Consider the following 23,202-nt stretch of genomic DNA (forward strand, 5'->3'; position numbering starts at 1 on the left):
GCAGCAACCAGGGGCGGACGGCGCCGGCGGGAACCTTTCATGTCGTAGCGGCCGCTCGGCCCATCCGGCCGGAGAATCACCGGTTCTCCGAGCGGCCCGGTGCGAATCGCGCGCTGCTGGTTTCCGGGGGGTGGGAGAATCGTGTGCGGGGGTCAGGGCGGCGTGGCACGATTCGCACGGCGCCCCGGCGATTCTCCCACCCGCCGTTGGGGGGGGGGGGGGGGGAAAGAGAGAGAGAGAGAGAGAAAATAGCACCCGAAGTCTTCATAGGAATGCTAAAAGCCACTGCAGTAAGAAATTAAGTGAATTCTACCGGGAAGACATAGACACAAATCTTTTTGAAAATGAAGTGAAACAATTCATACATTTCACCAATAATGATGAATTCTGTGCCGAGAGATTATCGGCAGATATGTACAGGCTTGTATATGATGATTTGCAGGCAACCTTTCCAAATATGGAAACCATCCTGAAAATATTTTTAACAAAACTGTCACAAATGCTTCCAGTGAACATTATTTTTCTGTGATGAAAAAGGGTTAAAAGTTATTTGCAAAGTACGTTGAGTCACGAACATTTGCCAATTCTGCAATGTCGACGATTGAAAGTGCATCTTTAAAAGATTTTACCTATGATTATGCAATTGACGATTTGAAAGAAAAAGTATAGAAAGAAAGCTATCTAAATTGCCATGCTAACAAAGGATGAAGCAAAAAAATATTTAAAATCTTCTCTTGTTTAAATTCTGTTTTTCAAAATGAGCCATTGCTGGTCTGAAATAATGGCTGTAGCTGGTCACATGCTGAAAGTTCTAACCATCATCGCTCTCAAGATTGGTCTTCAGAAAGTCTCTGGGACAAAGGGCAGAATCACTGATATTGGACTTGTACTCACTAGACACTCCACTCACGTGAACAAATGGAAATAACTTCTTAGATTTTGTGAGAGGAAGTAAGGAAATTAACTTTTGAAACTGAATGAGACTCTGAAATATACTGAATGGCAGCATACCAATCTTGTTGAATGGATTATTTTCTCCTGCACAGGACTGGCTCATTCTGTCCAGCTCTAGTCTGTGCTACTGTGGTATCACTGGCTGACTTTTCCATCCTGTTGCTCATCAGCGAGTTCCATGTTTGCTCACCTCACGACACACACATTACAACATTGACCATCTTTTCTGTCATTCTGACAAGAGGTAAGCCTGGATTTCAATTCAGCAATTATTCATACAGCCATGATTTTGCAAGTTAAAAAACACTAAAGCAGTGATCAATTTGTGTATTTTTTGGCTTCCGCCTTTACATTGCGTGGGGAGAAGGTGGACGGCATCAGGAGGGTCGCAATGTCATGGGGGCCTTGCCTTAAAAACAGGCCACATATTGGCATACATTAATCTCCAATGGGAATATCTGCTAATTGTGCTCATTTGTATGAACATCTGGATTAGAAGCAGGAGCAGGCCACTTGACCCTTTGGGCCTGCTCCAACATTCAGTAAGATCATGGCTGATTACAACCTCAACTCCATTCCTGCCTACCCCCGGTAACGCTTTCAACCCCTTGTTCATCAAGGATCTATCCTGCTCTGCCTTTAAAAATATTCAAAGATTCTGCTGCTTTCAGGACGTCGTTAAAAATTCAGTTGATTCTTTTGGGTGCAAAGATAAAAATAGGCACATTTTAAAAGCTTTTGAATGTATTTTTAAAATTTACTGAGAAACTCTCTGGTGGCGGCACGGTGGCATAGTGGTTAACACTGCTGCCTCACAGTGCCAGGAACCTGGTGTGATTCTGACCTCGGCACTGTCTGTGTGGAGTTTGCATGTTCTGTGTGTCTGCATGGGTTTCCTCCGGTGCGCCGGTTTCCTCCCATAGTCCAAAGATGTACAGGTTAGGTGGATTGGCCAGGTTAAATTGCACCTTAGTGTCCAAAGCTGTGTAAGTGAGGTTACGTTTTTTTTAATGTTACATTTTGAAATACTGTCCGATTGCTTGTTCATGGCAGATTCGGTGATGTGCAAATGAGTTTGAACAGAATCTCTCGAAAAATCAAGCACTTTTCAAAACGGGTGTAAAACCTTCCCCGATTATGGCTCATGCGGAAATGCTAATCCTGGTGTGCGTCAGCAGGCTTTCAGACACGGGCAAGAGCACCAGCAAGTCCAATCCTCCATTAGCCGACGGCTGCAAAGACACACTCTCTATTCGCTGTCATCAGATAATGACCTGGGGCAGGGACATAGCTGATTTTATCCCTCCTTGGTCAAACGCTGACAAAACAGTTCTAAAAATCAAACCATTCTGGTGCTGTGCACTGGAAGATGGATGACATAATGAAGGGGTGAGATAAACCTAGAAATAATGGTACGGCAACATTACACTTAGGTTTGAGAGGTCTGTAGAATGGAGGTCCTAGCTGAAGCTTGAGTTTGGAGGTCTTGGCAGTGAGGGTGTGGCAAGCCTTCAGTTTGATACAGGAGGGAAGAAAAGCTTTTAAGATCAAACATATTCATTCAGGCAAAGCAAGAACAGAAAGTTCAGAGACCACAGCAACATCGAAAAAGAGAAATATAACAGTGAGTTTGAAGGCAAGAGGAGAAGGAACAATTGTCAGACAAACTTTCTTTTTGTATCCGTCCAGCTGAGGGAGATAAATAAACACACATATTTCAAATGACAAGATCATTGAAGCATCCTGGTTTAACCATAGGTAATTCAACTCCCTCACAACGTCAACTTCTGTAAGCTCCAAGCCAGTTTCCACACAATTTTAACCATAGTTTGAAGAAAGATGTTTAGAGCAAAAGAAAGAAAAGGTGAAGTTAATTCCAACTTTCTTTAATAGATTCTATACTTAAATGTATTGGAAATATGACACACTGCTTTCTGAAATTTCTTTAATAAAGAAATACCGCCGATGTCCAGTGTTATACAGAGCCAGACAGATCAGGAAGGATCCAGGTGAATCATTTGATCTGAGACCCACCCTTAGTGCCTCTGGGCTATAGGGAAGGGAAATAAAAAACACAATCCGGTCACTATCCAGTCAATCCCCCATTTGGAATGTTTGTGTGGACTTTGGACAAGGGCAGGACAGGATTGGCCCTTGCTAGGCAGTGCACAGGTTCCAACTGTACCTTGTTTAAGTGGCTATTCTTCATAATATGATCCTCGACAGTTTTCCACCATTCCACTGTGAGAACGAACGTTCATAGCCCAGACCAATCCCGTTCCCTCCAGGATATCCATGTATGCACAATCGGTGCAGACTCGATGGGCCGAAGGGCCTTTTCTGCACTGTATTTTTCTGTGATTCTGTGAATTTCCGTCAGGGATAGTCTGGACAGTGTGGCAAGGTGGTTGAGAGGTTTGGGTGATGAGCTGCTACTCCATTGTCCTCAGCATGTGAGTTTCCAAACCCACCCATGTCATTGCTACATTTAAAGCTTGATGTGTGCTTTTTGCTTAAATGCATACAAAGAAAAAGCCACAGGAGGCTTTCGCTAAAAAGGGTATGGTAGTTAATGACTATGTTACTGGACTAGTGATCCAGAGACCTGGGCTGAATTCTCTGCAGCCGCGCGCCGGAATCACGTTTGTCGCGGGGGCGGAGAATCAAATTCCACGACGGAATCGGGCCCGGCGATTCTCCAGGCCCTGAATATCCGCACGTTTGCGAATTACGCCGCGCAGCTGTGGGGCCATTGCCGGAGGCCCGCCCAGCAAACCTCCGCTCCCGACCGGCCGAGTTTCCGACGGTGTGGAACTAATATGCTATGGCCTGTTGGGACTCCCGCATGGCGGCTGCGGACTCAGTCCGCGGCTGCCCTGGTGGGGGCAGCGGGGGATCTGACACCAGGGGGGCCTCATGGGTGGCCAGGGGAGAGATTGGGCCGGACGGATCCTCGGGCACGTGGCCGATAGGGGGGGGGGCTAGCTTCTTTGTGTGGGTCCGCGGTTCGTGTCCGCCATGGCGATCGGTGCAGCCGCTGGAGGCAGCCGCCATGCGCAGGGACGGACCCAGAACCGGAAGTGCGGGGGCCCGCAACCGCAGCTAAAGCTACGTGAAGCACTCCGGGTACCTGCAAGCCTCCAGAAGGTAAGTGAATCGGGTTGTATTTGTTTCAGGAAACTAGGTAGTGCAACGCTTGCGTTTTTACGATGGCATGGGGACATAGCCCCATTATGGGAGAATCCAGCCCCTGGTCTAATGTCATGGGTTCAAGTCCCACCATTGTAGTTTGGGAATAACTTAGATGTGATCTGATGTTAACTGCCCCACTCTGGTCAATTATAGGTCCTACCCATGGCTCTGGTTCAGATTAGGGTTCCTGATCTGTGTGGCTCGACTACTAACGGACTTTATTGGTTATTTTTGAATGACAAATTTGTAATTCAATCTACAAAACTTAGATTTCCTTGAAGTAAGCAGTCAAAGATTAAAAGAGGGGCAGCTAAATTAGCAACGATTTAAGAAAAAAATTACGTGCTTAATTCTAATGGAAAATAGCTAAGTCTTTGAAGTACCCAACCATGTAACCATAATTACAGGTAGCTATTACAGACCCATTTTGAAACAACCTCAAAGAACAAACATTTAATAGTCAGTTGTGGCTCACTTGGAAGCATTCGTGTCTCTGAATCAGAAAGTTGAAGCCTGACTCCAGTGATTTGAGAACAAAAGCTAGGGAATGCAGCAAAGATGCTGCCTTTCCAATGAGACTATCAACCAAGGCCCAGTCTATCCTCTCAAGGAGGCCTAATAAATCACATGGAATCAAATGAAGGGCAGGGGACTTTTCCCCAGTGTCCTGACAAATCTTTATCTATAAATTATCACAAATAAGGATGATCTAGTTATTTATCTCTCTGATGTTTGAGCTCCTACATGTCAAACAGTGCGCGAGATCTACCGGCCGCATTGCGTCCGAAAGGCAGTACGGCTGGTAGATGCCGGGAGGTCTCTCTTCAGGGATCTACCTGGCTGGTCACACCTTGCGAGATGTCTCAATATAACTTTGCGGCAAATCTGCATATCAGAGTGAGACAGCAAGGATCTAACTCCCCCGTCTTGGAGACCTCGGGCGGGTGCCATTCAGCACTGGTCTCCACAAACAGGGACCAGACAGAATGACACTCGTGGGGATCTGCCAGGGGGAAGGAGGCCCGCAGGTGCTTGCCCACTCGGGCACTGCCAGCCTGCCAAGGTGCCTAGGTGGCACCGTCAGCTGACAGGGGCACTGTCGGGGTGCCAAGCTGGCACTTTTTGTGCAACAGGGATTGGGCCTGGGGGTGCCCTGCATGAGTGTGGGGGACAGGGCTGAGGACCCCCTTGTAGGTGAGTTGGGGGTTTGGGAGTTGCGGCGGGGGAGGGTCGAGAGATCGGATGCCATTTCTCTCCCTGCACGGAGGGGTTCCAGCGAGCGGAACTCCTCAGTGCAGGAAACAGGACTAAGTGCGGCCTTGGCCGTGCACTTCCCGCTGAAGCCCCCGATATATTTGAATGGCCATTCAATAGCGTGATGTTTCTTGGCATCCTGAGCGCTGGGAAACACCCAGCTAATCGCGCGCACTATAGGACTGTTCCCATTCGGGTGCTTGCCCCGTAACTACAGTTCAAAAGTACATTATTGGCTGAAGGTGTTTTAGGACATTTGCTCTTTACCTCAATCTTCTGCAACTCTCCCTAAACAACAGTTTCTACCCCATCCTATACTGAGTCACCAACTCCCTCTAACAGTTCAAAATTCACCTCATTAATAACCCAGTGATTAAATGCACAGCCCAGCTCTCAGTTTATTCAGTGGTTTGTTATCTAGCTTCAGCCAGTGTAGCAGTGGGAAGACCGTTAAAGACCACAGAGCTATGTGTTTGGGAGGTAACAAAGGATGGCAGTATTCCCATTCCCGACCTGGTGAAGCATGAAAAAGCTGGAAAGCCTATTATGTGGCGGTAAGATAAAAGCAGGGTCTGGGCCATGATAACATTCCCATCATTGAACAGCCTGATAAAATTCAAACCCCAGGCTCGTACCAAAGAATGACCACTTGTCGATATATCAGAGGGTGACTGATGGATGCTCACGCAGCATCACTTTCTACAGTAAAATGGAAAACATTTGTAAAATATAAACTGGCTTGCAATGACACAAGTCCTTCTTCCTCTCTGGCCTAAGGCAGCAGACTGAGCTGTCTCCATCCACTGATGTGGTGATTGGTGTTGGATCAATTCGAAAATGTGCCTAGTTCATACGTACAAGGTCTAGCATTGCATTAGAGCAAGCTTTTAATTAGTGTCCTGAATACCAACATTGGCTCCCTCGCCTGCCATCCTCACAAGCATCAATTTATAAACTACTGTATATTGAAAGAACTGGCACACTATGCAGCATTAGAGTTTGTGCTAATCGTACCACAAACTCCATGCCAAGATAAATAACCCTGAAAATAAGGTTGCAACAGGACAAGTTTACATTTTCAACCATGTTGTTGAGAGAGCGTCATCCAGTTGGTTATTGGATCATCATTGTTACAAGTTTAACTCACATCACAGCAAATTTAATTCAAATAATCTGACGATTAGTCAGCTGACAGCAAGGGAAAGAAACGATAATAGAGCTATCAGATTGTCATAAAAACGGAGGTTCATACCTGGCCTTCGGTGAAAGGTGCAATGTATAAGAGTAGGAAATGTGGCCTACCCAAGGACTTAGGAGTGGACAAATACCAGTGTCACCCACATCCTGGAAACAAATAGTGGAGGGGAAAATAACTCTCCAACATTTCCCTTGTAGAAGCAGCCTTACACCTGGGGCCATCCACATGCACGCACAGCTCACAGAACAAGGGGACATGGTGCCCAGTGCTAGGAATGGGCCAGGCAATGAGAACGAGAAAACACATTTTAAAAACTCTAATGATTATGAAATGTGCAGCTCCTTTGCAAATAATTCTAAGATTTAAATAATGTTTTAATTGGGACCCTTTGCCACATTTCTAACATTTTTTGTTTTTATTTTTAGATCTATTTTCCACTGTTAAAGAAATATACAAACACATTTGGAAATCAGCCTTTTTAAAATGCTGAATTGTGCCTGGGTAAACATTTAACTAAGCATAACTCTGATGCAGGCTACAAATACCAAGGGACAAATTTTATTCATTCCATTTATTTACAAATCTGGATCCAAGTTCTTTTGGAATTAGGTGTTTATCTGGATCTAACTGTGGTGTAATTGTACTTCCATTTCCTTCACCCACTTCGGTTCCTGTTTTGAAGTTTTGTTCTCATCGACGCATTTATCAGTTATGCGTTTTCCTCTCAATTTTCTTTTCCACTCGATTGAGTAATGCTTCCATTTGAACCTTGGCCCTTTGACTATCATGTCAAAGCAATCGCTTTCATGTACATATCCAGACAATGTGTGCTGCTCTTCTAGTTGTGAGGTATATCAAAGTCGACAACAATCGTGTCCACAACTGAAATCCAAGCAAGCACAGAGGTGTCCACCGTGGCTCAGTGTTCAGCACTCTCACTTCTGAGCCAGAGGGTAGTGGGTTCAAGACCCACTTTAGAGATTTGAGCACAGAATCTAGGCTGCCAGAGTGCAGTGATGAGGGGGTGCCACATTATTGGAGGAGCTGTCTTTCCGATGGAACAAGGCCGTGTTCGTCTCTCAGATGGAGGTGTAGTGAAGTTCACCCAGTATCCTGGCCAATAAACCATCTGGCAGCAATTAAAACAGATTATCTGATCATTTATTTTGTTGCTGTTTGTGGGACCTTGCTGTGTACAAAATTGACTGCGGAGTATCCCAAATTCACATTAGTAACTACACTTGAAAATACTTGGGTGGCCGTAAAACGATTTGGAATGTTTTGACGCTGTGAAAGGTCCTATAAAAATGCCAGGCTTTCTTCCTTAACGGTCCAGCTGCAGAGCCGGGCTAACGATGAAAAATCTCAGCTCACGGTGCAGTCCTGTTCATAACCGAGTGGAGAGCAGCCAACACCTTAGACTGGGGATAAAAACAGGAGACCTTATTTGTCTCTGTGACTCATCTATGCGCTGAGCCAACAATAGAGCCCTATTCTCACCACATTTAACATAAGAAGGGAGAGATTACAACAATGAGAATAAAAGCTATCCCAATATGCAGGGAGAATGAAAATAGTGCGCAAGGCTCAGGGAAGACTACAAGGGAACTTCCAAATGGGATTTTAAAAAAACAAAACAAAGAACAAAGAAAAGTACAGCACAGGAACAGGCCCTTCGGCCCTCCAAGCCGATCCTGCTGCCCGTCTAAACTAAAATCATCCACACTTCCGGGGTCCGTATCCCTCTATTCCCATCCTATTCATGTATTTGTCAAGATGCCCCTTAAACGGCACTATCGTCCCTGCTTCCACCACCTCCTCCGACAGCGAGTTCCAGGCACCCACTACCAAAACGATCATTAGAAGTCACTTTATCATATCTAAATTTAAGGAAAATCATTGATTTTTTTTAGATACTTTAAAATACATTAACATGTTAAAAAAGGGTTTTTGAACAGGGGTGATTCACAAAGCATTAAGTGCATGTACAGTAGAATCCACTCCATTGACATTGCTGGCTGGGATGTCCAGGAATTATGGTTAATGGGGCAACGGTTGTTTAAACATTATTAACTGTTATCTGTCTGCAGGCCTTCTCTGCTGTTGAAGGAAGATCTGCATAAATTGAGATGAAACTGCTGCCTTATATAGGCAACCCAACTCAGTTTACCCAAACAGCAGAAAAAATAGCCACCTTCAGTGCTGGGAAACCATGGCTAGTCAGAGACAGGGCCAACCTCCCAAGCTAAGCTGCCCTTTGGAAGTCCCAATGTACTGATCATAGAACCACAGAATTCCTACCGTTTGGCCCATCAAGTCTGCATCAACCCTCTGAAAGAGTACCCTACCAACATCCACAGCCCTGCCCTACCCCCGTAACTTAACCTGCACATCCCTGGAAATAATGGGGCAATTTAGCATGGCCAATTCACCATCCTGCACATCTTTGGACTGTGGGAGGAAACCGGACCACCCGGAGGAAACCCACGAAGACATGGGGAGAAAGTGCCAACTCCACACAGATACCCAAGGCCAGAATTGAACCCAGTGCTGTGAGGCAGCAATGCTAACACTGTCCCACTGTGCCATCCTGCTGTGGGAATTGCCCAGTAGGTTTGAACTTCTGATGGGCAATTCCACTGATCCCTGGGACCTTATGAAAAAGTCTCCAACACTTGAGTTAGAGTTGGGGATAGAGGATGTTTCTAACCTACTCACCTGGATAGTTAGGTGATGTTAGACAGAATAAGACCTAGCCTAACACCTGGATAATGACACAACTGACCCCCAATTAGTCACACGGTCTCTCCAACTCCACCCTTGATCCCCCCCGAGCTCGCCCCTGAATCCACGACTCAACCCGAATAGCCCCCACCATCTGATTTCCCCCCGACCTACTTGGCCCAACCTCAACATCCTATCTCCTTATCCACCCTACCCCCTTACCCAGCCAACCTCATCACCCATCCTACCCAGCTGCTACCATACCCCCTTATCTTACCCACACAACCCCACCACCCACCCAACGGTCACTCATGCTACCCAGCTGCCTCCTTACCCCCTTCTCCATTCGAACCCCCTCAACCACCGCATCCCTTTTCCCACTCCACCCCTTTACCCAATTACCTTACCCACCTACCCCCTGACCCATTTTTGTTACTCTTTCTCCCTACTTACCTTCTCACCATAGATTTTCAAAGATGTTTTGGGCTAATTAAACTCCTTATCCTAATAAAGCAGCTAGTTGGCTTTAAAAGGTTGGAGGGGAAAGAGAGAAAGAATCAGAGAGAGATAAGTAAGGCCGTGTCTGTTTGTCTGATCAGGGTCGGAATTGGGGGTTGCGACCCTGAATGGAAGATTTGGACCCACATCTCTCAAGGGAAGCATTCATTGTCCACCAGAGGCTGCAGAACCACCTCATTTGCTTTGCAATTCTGGCATTGAGGCTGGGCCTGTATAAAACCGGTCGCAGTACTGATTGTGACAAAATACTTCATTAAAATAAATGTTTGAATAAAGGTGGCAGTAAGTGAAAGTTTACGATTTAAAGAAGCCACACCCTACCAAATAGGAAATAGGAAAGTGATGAGTAGATTTACGAGTGAAATTAATTAGAACAAGTAAGAATAAAACAATTAACAATTGGAGGCAATTTAAAGGCAATAATTTAAATCCACTATTACATACTGTTCACATTCTATAAACAAGGGAAGAGTTATCATAGTGCTGGCAGGTTGAAGAGAAGACATGTTTCAAAATACGTCCTTCTTTCCTCTAATACCTTTTGAGATATGGCTCTCCAGCCAGGAATATAGGTGGCCCCATTGCTTCAACGATGCTGCCTGTACAATTGGAAATCTCCAGTTTGTTATAGAACTGTCTTCCGAGTCTCTTGCTCCCCTTCATTTCCATTTGAGGTCTGACATTCAAATCCTGCCCACATTTACCATGTTTGGCATAATGGGCTCAAATCTCATCACTGGAAAACTCAGATAGCCGGTTCTCTGCCCACTGACTCCAAGCAGTCCACGAAGGGAACTCTCACCAGCAACACTTACATATTTCAACAGACTCCAACACACACCAGAAAAGACAGACAAAAATGACAGTGAGCGATTTCAAATTATATATTACTCTGATCGAACCAGTGACTGACCATTTATGTACAAGCAAATCGCAAAACATTGAGGGTTCCTGACAGGGCATCATTAATTTAGCTGTTATTCTTTACATCTATTCCTAAATTGTGTCCAGCATCACATAGAAGAGCAGACCAAAGAATGATACAATGTGGAATGGTACTATATAGGAGGCCTTCTGGCCCATGTTGCATGTTGACCGGGCTATTCAATTATTCCCTAACCCACTACTGTTAACCCATAACCCTGTAAATGTTTCCTTCTGAGTATTTATCCAGTTCTCTTTTGACTGTTACCTGTTTGGGGGGGGGGGGGGGGGGGGGGGATGATCAATGCCCTAGTGCAGGAGAGGGGGGGGGAAATTAGCTGAGGGTTCAGTGCCTGATCACTCTGCACTGAGCATGCTAATAAAGTTATGCACAAGGATTGGGGGGGGGGGGGGGGGGGGGGGGGGGGCGGCGGCAAGGATAGGGGGGGGGGGGGGGGGGGAGAGAAAGAGAAACAGGATTCAGTCGGACTGTGAAGCCTCCCACAATCAACTAGCTTGTCACACTTAGTGTCTGGGTTTATCCATTGCAAATTGTAAGGTGCCAGAATGCAAGCAGCATCACTGAAACCACAGCAACCTGGACACCTCCTGAACAAAAAGAAGAAACTGGAACAACTGGAAAAACAATGGAATGATTTCCGAGGAAGAGTCAAATCCGTGGCAATAACATGCCTATTCGAACATTAAATTCTGCAAATTTTAGAATATCACCTTTTAAATAGTACAGGGTGATAAAAGAAGAAGTCACGCTCTTCACTCAAACCGGCCATTCCTTAAACCAACTAGAATTCAACGGTTTCTAACATGCATGCAAAACCAAAAGTACTAAGACTACACAAAGAAGCAAAACGCTTCCTAATTTATTTTGACCCCTTCACGATCAGCGAAAGTCCAGGCTGGAGTCCATTACAAGATTGTGGTTTTGCAAGTAAATTTCTAATGGCTAGTTTGTTGGCTTGTGCAATTCCAAGCACATAATTCACACAAACGCATGGAATGTTAAAGAGCAGGAATGCAAAAGGTTTGTTGCCCTGTGAGAGGATTAGCATTCAGGCAAAATACACTGCAATTGGAACAAAAATAACACTACTCATCCTGGGGACACTTAACATTTCTAGAAATTAATTTGCACATAAAGGACAATTCTAAAATATAAAGTTCCTTAGAGGAGCAGTTCCTTTCAAAACAAACGTTCTTTGTGCAATTTTCAACAACAAAATAGTTAAGTGTGACTGACGGGGAACGAGCCTTTTAAACTATCAAATAGGAAGTCCGTCAGCACACTTTCTGTTCACCTTCTGGCCCCGCGAGGTTAATGGCCACAGAATCATCCCATTCAACACAATGTAACTTTGATCTTTTAGTCAGCTCCAATCAATATTAAGATAAGGCTGTTCAAAGTCTAACCATTTTAACAATTGCAAATCATTCTCTTCTGTCGAAGCAGTTCTTTAGTCAATGATTCAGTGACAGCACCAGGGTTTGAAGCTCTTGTTTTTCATACTCCAATTCCACAGCCTAGGGGACTAAATAATAAATCCATACAGGTGTTGTAGTCTGTCATTAACAGACGAAAATGACAGCAACCTATCTCCATTATTCAGCCATTCACGTGCTCATTGATTTGCCTTTCTTCTCCTCCCAGTTTCCCCAGATTTCCGGCCTCCGTCTCTCCTGAAGGAGCTCACACATGCTGGGGCCTGGTTTCATGGGCACTCTCTTCTTTCTTGCTCATGTTTCCAGTCTCATATTCAACCATGGGGAATGGATGAGGAGCTTCCCAAACCTAGGCCAATCGAACATGCAGACATTCTCATTTTTGAGCAGCGTCACCTCTTTAATAAAGTAGAGCAGGAATCCAGCTTGTTTATTACCCCCTTTCCTTGCGTAGAGGTGACTAGGACCAATTTTAGCATCTCTCCTTCACCACCATAGCAGAGATTAACTCAGTACACAGTGTACAGTCCAGGGCTCAAACTTGGGATCTTCCCAGATTGTGGCACTCAGGACCGCAAATGGTGATATTTTTATTCACTGAATCATTCCAAGGATCCCGTGCTGCATGCATTTAATGACGTGCTAAATTGGGACCATACAGTGACCCATCAACAATGTATAAACACTCATTAAAAAAAGCTGAATGAGGAAAAGACAGACACAGGGAGAATGGGAGTGATGAAAAGTGACTATGCTAATCTATAGGAGATGAAGTACAAAGACAGAATGATCTTTTTGTAAACATCTTAAAAGCTAATTGTTTCCTATCCATTGAAAGTTTCTTCAGAAGAATTCAGAAGCTGAGCAGTCTCACTTTATTTAAGCCTCTATTTTAGACCTACAAAGATCAAAATCAGTCAGGATTCCATTCTTCCTAAAGAGCTCATCTGATCAAACGATGCCCAAAGGTAGAAACTCAGAGACAACAACCTGAGAACCAGTTAGACCAAAAGGCATAATGATTTCTCGCGAACATTAAATAAATACACCTATCCACAACCTACTGAATAAATATACAGGATCACAAAATATTGCAGCAGGCTAACAGGCCAGTAGGCCTGTCAAGTCTGAACTTGTATTTTCCTTTCTACATGATCGCCACCCATGTCCTTAAACATTCCTCTTTTTGAAACAGCAATCTAATTCCCTTTTAAAAGAACTTATCGCTCAAGTTCACAATTGCGCAGGTGTGCACGCGAGTGTGTGTTTGTTGTATCAGCCACTGAGTGCAGTCATTGAGTCAAGGGCTGGCTTAGCACTCTGGGCTAAATAGCTGGCTTTTAAAGCAGACCAAGGCAGGCCAGCAGCACGGTTCAATTCCCGTACCAGCCTCCCCGAACAGGTGCCAGAATGTGGCGACTAGGGGCTTTTCACAGTAACTTCATTTGAAGCCTACTTGTGACAATAAGCCATTTACATTTCATTTGAGTAAATGTGCGTGTTGTGCAGGCAAGCGTGTGTATGAGGGTGCATGGGCTGGAAAGCAAGTGTGCATGTGCGGATGAGCTAGTGTTTGCGTGAGAGTGCCGACAGGCAAGCGATTGTAAGCATGCGCAAGTGAATTGTGTAATTGTCAGTGAGTGTGTGAGCCAGTGAGTATGCGCATGCAGGTGAGTGCGTCCACGGGCAGTTGAGTGTGAGAATGTGTGTGAGGGTGAATGAATGTGCGTGTCTGCAAGTGAGCAATTATATCATAGAATCCCTACCAGGCAGGAGGCCATTCAGCTCATCGAGTCTGCACCGGCCCCCTGAAAGAGCAGCACACCGAGGCTCACTCCCCCACCTTATCCATGTAACCCTGCAACCACAATTAACCTTTGGAAACTAAGGGCCAATTTATCATGGCCAATCCACCTAACCTGCACATCTTTGGACTGTGAGAGGAAACCGAAGCACCCGGAGGAAACCCACGCACACACGGGGAGAAAGTGTAAACTCCACACAGTCACCCAATGCCGGAATTGAATCAGAGTCCCTGGCGCTGTGAGGCTGCAGTGCTAACCACTGTGCCACCATGCCGGCCCAGGAAAGCACAGATGCTAGCAAAGGGAAGCAGCTGTTGTCAACGTTGTGTGCTGTTGGGTCTGTTTTCTCACTCTCGCTGCTAGCAAGCATCAAATGCTGCTGTTATGAAATTTCATCTACACTGGGGAAACATCATAGCCCGGCACTAAAAGTCACAAAATCGACATTGTTCTTGGAGTACAAATTAGCATCACCGAGCTGCAAGAAAATCCAACTACTTATTTTTAGAGACACGAGCTGGTGAAATCTGTTCATTTGTTCGGATGTGGTCTGATTCTGAGCTTTACAGGCCTGGCAAGACTAATATGCCATTTCCGATATAAGTAATTCCGTAATTTGATCCTCTTGCCCTGCCATCCTCTTCATGCTACAGAACAAATTCAACATCTACATAAGCAAACTTTCTGTCTGGCAAGAACCTTCAGACTAGCAACAAAACAAAATGCTTTGTGAACCTGCATGTTCAGTCTGAAAATCCATTGTCAGATTGGCAACGACTCACCCTCGTTACTACTGGCACAAAATAATCCAGAGCTCCTGAAGAAACTCCAGTAAATGGGGCAAGAGATTTGAATCCTACTTGTATTAGCCAGGACAATGATCAGGAAAAAAAAACAAGAATTCAGCTCCTGCTCAGAGTGCAATTGGGATAGGGGAGGCAATGGGAGAGAGAGAACAAAGGTGAGTGAAGAAGTGTGTGTGAGAGCGAGAGAGAGAGAGCAAGGAAGAGAGTGCGAGTGACAGGGAGAGAAAGAGAGAACAAGGATGTGTGTGTTGATCACACGAACACAGAATCAGGCTCTGTTGTGAAGCCTCCCATGTTTGAATAGCCTATTGCTGACATATGGCCGGGATTCTCCGACCCCACTCCTATTTTCGGGCGCCCGCAGGATCACCGCCGGACCGGTCGGGGGCCTTTGAAAGCGCCCCCCCCCCAGCGATTCTTCAGGCCTCGACGGGCCGAGTGCCCACCAAGTTCGGCCGACACCTGCCGGCTTGGGCTACGTATGGTCCCACCCGGTGGGACCTGGGAGTTCTCTCTGCGGGGGCCAACCTGGCGATCAGGGCCTACCGATTGGCGGGCGGGCTGGTTCCGTGGGGGCCTATGTTCCTCCGCGCCGGTCCCCTGTAGGACTCTGCCATATTGCCCGGGGGCTGGCGCGGAGACGGGAACCCACGCGCATGCGCAAACTCATGCCAACTGTAGCGCGCATGCGCGAACTAGCGCTGGCCTTCGGGTGCCAGAGCTGCGGAGACCACTCCAGCGCCCTACTAGCCCTCTGGGAAGGGGTGGATAGCTGCCAGGTGAGGCCTGGTGACGCCGGAGTGGCTCGAGCCACTTTTCATGCCAGCTTCAGAACTTGGCCGCAGGACTGGAGAATCCCGGCCCATATGTTCACCCAGATGAGAAGTTGAGCAAACTGCTACAGGGTCCCAAATAGCTGTGGGATTCCAGAGAGCAAAATGGCAAAAACTGCCTGAACGAGTCCCATTAAATGTAAAAATGTTACCCTTCTTCCCTTCTCTCAATTGTAATATCAGAAAGTTACACCAACCATAGTTTCAGCAGAATCCGAGAACTGGTGTGGGGTCCGCAGTCCACCCACTCACCATATACCAGCCCCCCTTTTTGTCTGCTATTTCTTCTGTGGTCAACTCCACTTGATTTTGATTGTTTGCTTGAACTATAAACTTAAGTCTCTCAAATTTCAACTGTATGATAGAATTTAAAAAATCTTTTAGTAGTCACTCCCAATATTATTATAAGTTGGGAATTTTAATTCTGCGTCATGCCAAATCACAGTGTATGCAGAAACACGACCCCTTCTTCACAGACTAATCAACGTTCACCCGTACTTTGCTAAGTATGCCAGGAGAGGAATGTTCTGCAGTCTGCACCAATCCAGTTCCACCGCAAAACTCAGTTTTGTTTGGAATCCTGATGAAAGCCAAGCACATCATGAAGGACAAGATCAAAGTTTTAAAGAGTGAGGCAGCAGATGAATCCAGGTGTGATGGTCAAATGATGGCAGGAGGAATGGGTGGCGGGGTGGGGGAGTGATGAAGACATAAAATGCAGTTTGAGATTCTGGGAAAGATTAGAGTGTCTGGTGCAATAAGTCTTGGTTTCAACATCCTGAAGATGTAGAATGACCCACGATTTGCAAATTGTCACAAACACTGAAACAGTTGTGTTGCTCTGATGTTAGCCTCTAACAGACAATAGCTCGCCCTCAAACTCCCAATGAGTTCCAGAAAGTTGCTGCAATTGTATACCAGTTGCTAATTAAACATGCTTCAGAAAGTCAGACTTAACAGTGCTTTGATAAGGTGATTTTTAACGTGAAGATTTATATTTCTGCAAGGCCATTCAACCTCTCTGGCTCAGGAAAGGGACAATTCAAATTGTGCAGGTCTCATTCCTACAGGTGGTAAATTGTCAGAAATTTGAAAAAATAAGATTTTTTTTAAAAATGTATGTCTTTTTCTCTTTTAATTAAACCCCCTCCTCCCCGCCCCACCTATCTTTTGGTACCTGTTCTGACTGACTCACTACTGTATTGGCTTCTCTGTCGGTTAAGGTTTTTTTCTCAATTCTTAAATCTCGTTGGTTAAGGAGACATACCAGTGGTCCCGAAACTCATTAAAAGGTCCCAGATGTCCTGTTGCTTTTGCCACACTGTTATCAGCCCACACTTCGAGCAACCGACAGGACAAATAAATGAGAGTTGGGAGGGGTGGATGGATGAAGTGTGACTAATGGGCCAAGCAGCAAGAGGTCCCACTCCAGCAAAACCTGAGTCCCTCTGTGACTAAACTGACTTCAAGCAGCATTTCTACAAGGGTCAATTTCACACAGCAATGCTAGAATTTTCAACCTTCTTTGGCCTGAAAGTTCCACTAAGGCTGCCTGACTTGCTGAGTATTTCCAGCACTTTGTTTTTATTTCAGACGTTCAGCACCTGCAGTATTGCTTTAGCTTTAAAATTCCAACAAAGCCAGCGACATCCCCAGCACACCAGCTTCCAGAATCCCTGATCCAATGTGGGATTGTAATCCAGTGTAAACTGGATATTTACTGTCCAATAGCAAGCTCTTGCCGAGTTGCACGCAAACAGAATCATGTCAGGAGTAAAATGTTATTGCATTGTTTAGATTCCTCGACAGAACTGGTGCATACATAGACTACAGAACCCACGATAAACACATCACTTTTTCCCACCTTTTTGGAGGAGTAAGGATAAACAAAAGCACATTTTGTGAAGAAAATAAATGAAGTGTGCGAACAGTTTCAAGGGAGAGATTTTGATAAAGGATGGCACTCTACAAAAAGTAAGAATGATATATCTTGATTAACTTTCCCATGCAACTAAATTAGATCAACAGTAACAGGAGTGACCCTCCAGTCGACCATCTCATTTGCAATGCAGCAGCACAGTAGACTATTGTCTTCAGGACTGAGGAACATGCATCATGTTTTAAATGTCTCTTAAGCAATGACTTTAATGATACTGGACCTTTTTGTCTTTTTACAGCAACTTGAAAGTCATCACAGTTTACAAATCAACCACAATGTTAAAATAAGTCACTTAATATGGTACATGAATGGCATCCCATGTACAGTACTGAACTCTCAAAGTATCAAGCAAATTGGTTTTATCTAATATATGGGCTGCACTGCAGCACTAAACAGAAATGCGATTTAGAGAGTTGAAAAGCAAGTTAGTTACTACATTTAAAACGTGTGTGTAAACCTTCCCAGGAGTTTATTGTAAAAGCTGATATCAGATCTAGAGTTCTTCATCCTCCATCAGTTTGAGTTGCCGGCCAGGGCATTTTTCTTGTGTTAGTTAAGCAGAAGAATTCACACCGGGCTGTCGATTTACAATTTACAGGGAATGAGTGGGAGAGAGATCTCAAGCTGAGAACTCACTCATCTCCTACACAAGAGTTAAGGTTGCATTGTGCATCCGCAGGGATAGAGGCTGCCAACTCTGGCACCCTGGGGAGGGGGTGGGGTGGTGGGGGGAGCAAGAGGAGGCGAAATGCCTAATCCCTTCACATTTCAGACACGTATTGTACTGACAGTATATTGGTAAATTAAAACTATGCAAAGATCTGCCCAGCACTGAATTTTCCAAAATTGAAAAGCAAAACCCAATTGGCATTTGAAAGGCTGCATGTTTACAAAGTGTACACCTCGGGCACATTTACAGAAACAGCATTCAAAACGAGGGTAGACTTTAAAATAGGTTGTTTTTCTTAAAAAAAAGTAACGTTTTAAATTGGATCCCGAGACAAACAAGACAAAAGTTTGCACTTGGTGTGAAATTGACAGGCTGTCCATGTAGTCAGTGATTTCTCTCTAAGTTAATGACATGAACCATCCCCTGGGGAGATTAGTTTGAAAAATATGTGCATTATTCTTTATGTATTTATTATCTAAATGACAAATGTTCCAGCGCTTCCACACAACGTCTAGTGGAACCCCCGCACAGATGAACACCAGATTTATTTCCATTGAAATAAAAGAACACATCCTGGAAAGTCTAAATAATTCTGGGTCCTATTTAACCACATCCGATTCTCAGCCAATGTTTTAAGTAAAGAGAAGCCGAGTTTGCAGTTGATGTTCGCCCCTCTTACCGTTAGCGGAGTGCTGCAGCACCAGGTTGCATCCCAGCAAGAGGAGGAGAGTTTGGAAGTTTGTAGCCCAGCCTAGGGGATGTTTAGCCCCGGGATGCTCCATCGCCCCAGTCGCTGCTGCTTGTTGTCCACACTTGAGCTGGGGGTTTATTTATCACGAGGTTGCCGCTGAGCCAGAGGAGGGTTTATTTTTTCTCTCTCTCTCGCTGCCTGGTTGCTACTTCACCCTCTATAAAGTCTGCAGCATCCCATCTGTCGGCTCGCACACGGGCTGCTGCTGCTCTGACTGGGGATGATACACAGACTCTCCAGTCTCCCCCCCCCCGCCCGGGTCAGGGAACAGCTCAGCAGCGCCACCCTATGGAGCCCGACTGCAGCTCGGCATCTCCACCTTGTGGAGACAGAGAGAAGTACAGAACTCCCCCCCCCTCCCCCTGGTGGGGGAAGAGAGAGTAATATAGAACATACCACTGTGGGGTAAGGGAGAGATGTTCAAAATTATGAACAATTTTGACAGGATAAATAAGGATATTCTGTTTCCACTAGTTGGTATGTCAGTGACTAGGGGGTCACAATTTCAAGATGGTCAGCAAGAGAACGAGGAGTGAGATGAGGGGAAACTTCATTACTCAGAAAGGTGTTGGGATTTGGAATGCACTGCCTGGAAGGGTGGTGGAAGCGGATTCCATAGGAGGCTTGAAAAGAGAGCTGGATACATATTTGAAAGGGATTAATTTAGAGGGCTACGGAGATAGGGCTGGAGAATGAGACTAGCTGGGTAGCTCTTTTGAGAGCCGGTGCAAACACAAGGAGGTGAATGGCCTCCTTCTGTGCTGTAAATAACAAAAAAAGAAAGAGATACAGAACTTACCCCTATGGAGCAAAAGACAGAGAGAGAGAAATACAGAGCCATCTCCATGGTGTAAGACAGAGAAAAATAGAGAACCTACCCCATGGGGTTGACTACATTTCAAGATTTCATTTCAAATTACATTGAAGAATTTTCTGGCAGTCTTAGGCCGGAATTCTCCGACCTCGCGGCCAAGTTCTGACACCGGCATCAAAAGCAGTGCGAGCCACTCCAGCGTCAACGGGCCCCCAGGCCCAGGTATTCACCCCTTCCCAGGGGGCTAGTACGGCGACGGATTAGAGTCCGCTGCTCCAGCCGGCGTGCCACGGCCAGCACGAGTTCGCGCATGCGCATGGGTTCCCGTCTCCACACCGGCCCCCGGGCAATATGGCAGAGCCCTACAGGAGCCCGGCGCAGAAGAACATAGGCCACTCACGGAAATAGCCCGCCCGTCGATCGGAATGCCCCGATCGCGGGCCAGGCCACCGTGGAGGGGCCCCCCCCCGGAGTTGGATCCCGCCCCCCCCCCCCCCACCCCCACCAGGACAGCTCCCGCAGCCAGAACTCCGAGGTCCCGCCGGGTAGGACCATACGTAACCTACGCCAGCGGACCTCGGTCAAACTCGGTGGGCACTCGGTCCATCGAGGCACGGAGAATTGGCGGGGGGGGGGGGTCGCTTTCAACGGCCCACGACCGCACAGTGGCAATCCTGCGGCACCCGGAAATCGGTGCCGGAGGATTGGCGGGCTGGCTTCGGAGCATCGTGGCGTGATTCTCACGGACCCCCCACCCCCAACGCCGATTTTCCGACCCGCCGGGGAATCGGAGAATCCCGGCCTTAGTTTCTTCTTGATTGTGTCACCAAACCTCTAGGTGGTGCTGCAATAGGCCGTCACAATATTATTACACCTGACATGTTAACACGATGCTGCTGTAGCTGTTTTGAGCCTTATTAAGTATTCTTGCAGACTGTACCAAGTCCACCTTGTTACTGTACCAGAATGATAACAACTTGTCCACTTTGAATTGTTAAAGAGGAATTTACTTACAATATAATTAGATTTAACCTGATGAGTCAAGCAAGGGCTCTCAACAATTTAATGCTGGGTCCTTCACCAAAGAGTCACACACATCTAATCTACCATTAGATTTTTAATCAGGGGATCAAAAGTTATGGAGAAAAGGCGGGAAAGTGGCGTTGAAGATTATATCAGATCAGCCATGATCTCATTGAATGATGGAGCAGACTCAAAGGGCAGAGTGGCCTACATCTGCTCCCATGTCTTAAATGACCATAAGATTAGAACCTCCTCTCAGCATCTACCCTATCAAGCTCCCTGCGCATCCTATTTGTCTCAATAAGGTCACCTCTCATTCTTTTAAACTCCAATGAGTACAGGCACGCCCTACTCAACCTCTCCTCATAAGGAAATCCCTCCGTACCCAGGATCAACTCAGTGGACCTTCTCTGGACTGCCTCCAATGCCAGTATATCTTTCCTTAAATAAGGGGACAAAACTCTTCACAGTATTCCAGGTGTGATCTAATAGTGCCTTGCATAGTTTCAGCAAGACTTCCCTATTTTTATACTCCATTCCCTTTGAAATAAAGGACAACATTCCATTTGCCTTCCCTATTACCTGCAGAACGTGCATTCTGGCTTTTTGTGATTTATGCACGAGGACTCCCAAATCCCTCTTTGCTGCAGCTTTCTGCAGTCTTTCTCCATTTAAATAATATTCAGCTCCTTTATTCTGCCTACCAAAGCGCATACCTTCACATTTTCCTACATTACATTCCATCGGGCAGGTTTATGCCCCCTCACCTAACTTGTCTATATCCCTCTGTAGATTCTTTATGTCATCCTCACACCACTTGCCTTCTCACCAATTTTCCTACCATCGACAAAGTTGGCAATTGAGCATTTTCTTCCACGTCCAAAAAATTGATATGTATATATGCAGGTGAAGTGGATTGGCCATGCTAAATTGCCCCTTAGCATTCAATGGTTAGGTGGGGTTATTGGGGTTGCAGGGACAGTGTGATGGAGTGGGCCTAGGTTGGATGCTCTTTTGGAGGATCGGTGCAGAATTGATGGGCCAAATGGCCTCCTTTGCATTGTAGGGTTCTATGATAATGTAAACAATTGTGGCCCTAGCAGATCCCTGTGGCACTCCATTAGTTACAGGTTGCCATCCTGAAAATGCTCCTCTTATCCCAACTCGCTGTCTTCTACCAGTTAACCAATCCTCTATCCATGCTAATACACTACCCCCAACACTGTGGAATCTTATCTTAAGTAGCCCTTTGTGTGATACTTCATCGAACGTTTTTTTGAAAGTCAAGTATATTACTTCCATTGGTTCCCCTTCATCTATCCTATTCATTACCACCTCAAAGAATTCGAATAAACTTGTCAAACATGATTGCCCCTTCATGAAACCATGCTGACTGTTTAATTGTAATGTGCATTTCTAAATGTTCTGCTATTACATCCTTTATAATGGACTCTAAAACTTTCCCTGTGACAGAAGTTAAGCTATCTGTAATGTAGTTACTTGCTTTTTGACTCCCTCCTTTTTTGAATAAAGGTGTTACATTGGCAGTTTTCCAATATTCTGGGACTTGTGAAGAATTTAAGGATTCTTGGAAGATTACTACCAGTGCATCCGCTATCTCTGTAGCTACTTACTTTAATATCCTGAGCTGCAGCCCATCAGGTCCAGGGGATTTATCTGTTTTTAGCCCCATTAGTTTCCCTGGAACATTTTCCCTCGTGATTGTTTATTGTATTTATTTCCACTCCACATCTGCCCCTTGATTATTTATTTTTGGAATGTTATTAGTGTCTTCCACCGTGAAAACTGACGCAAAGTATTTGTTTAACTCCTCTGCCATTTCCTGGTTCCGCAAAATTATTTCACAAGTCTCATTCTCTAAGGGACCTATATTCACTTCGGCCTTTCTGATCCTTTTTATATATTTAAAGAAGCTCTTGCTGTCCGTTTTTATATTATTTGCTAGTTTAACCTCATAGCTTATCTTCTTTGTTTGTGTTCTTTGTTATTTACAGCACAGAAGGAGACCATTCAGCCCAACATGCCAGCACCAGCTCTCAGAAGAGCTACCCAGCTAGTCTCATTCTCCAGCCCGATCTCCGTAGCCTCTAAATGAATCCCTTTCAAATATGTATTCAGCTCTCTTTTGAAACCTCCTATGGAATCCTCCTCCACAACTCTCCCAGGCAGCGCATTCCATTCCAAATCTCTGAGTAAAGACGTTTCTCCTCATCTCGCTCCTAGCTCTCTTGCTGACCATCTTGAAATTGTGACCCCTAGTCACTGACATACCAACAAGTGGAAACAGAATATCCTTCTTTACCCTGTCAAAATTGTT

General features: G+C 45.5%; 1 protein-coding gene across 3 annotated transcripts in view; it reads right to left on the reverse strand.

Moving 5' to 3' along the window:
- The window catches only part of ror1 (receptor tyrosine kinase-like orphan receptor 1), a 439,534-nt gene extending 420,291 nt beyond the window's left edge, over positions 1 to 19,243 (reverse strand). For all 3 annotated transcript variants that reach the window (XM_072511138.1, XM_072511137.1, XM_072511140.1), the window contains exon 1: positions 18,956 to 19,243. In XM_072511138.1, coding sequence (XP_072367239.1) covers positions 18,956 to 19,058 — 103 coding nt within the window. In that variant the 5' untranslated portion in view covers positions 19,059 to 19,243. The remainder of the gene's footprint in view (positions 1 to 18,955) is intronic.
- Positions 19,244 to 23,202: the final 3,959 nt, after the last annotated feature.

This window comes from Scyliorhinus torazame, chromosome 7, assembly GCF_047496885.1.
Source record: "Scyliorhinus torazame isolate Kashiwa2021f chromosome 7, sScyTor2.1, whole genome shotgun sequence".
Taxonomy (NCBI): Eukaryota; Metazoa; Chordata; class Chondrichthyes; order Carcharhiniformes; family Scyliorhinidae; genus Scyliorhinus; species Scyliorhinus torazame.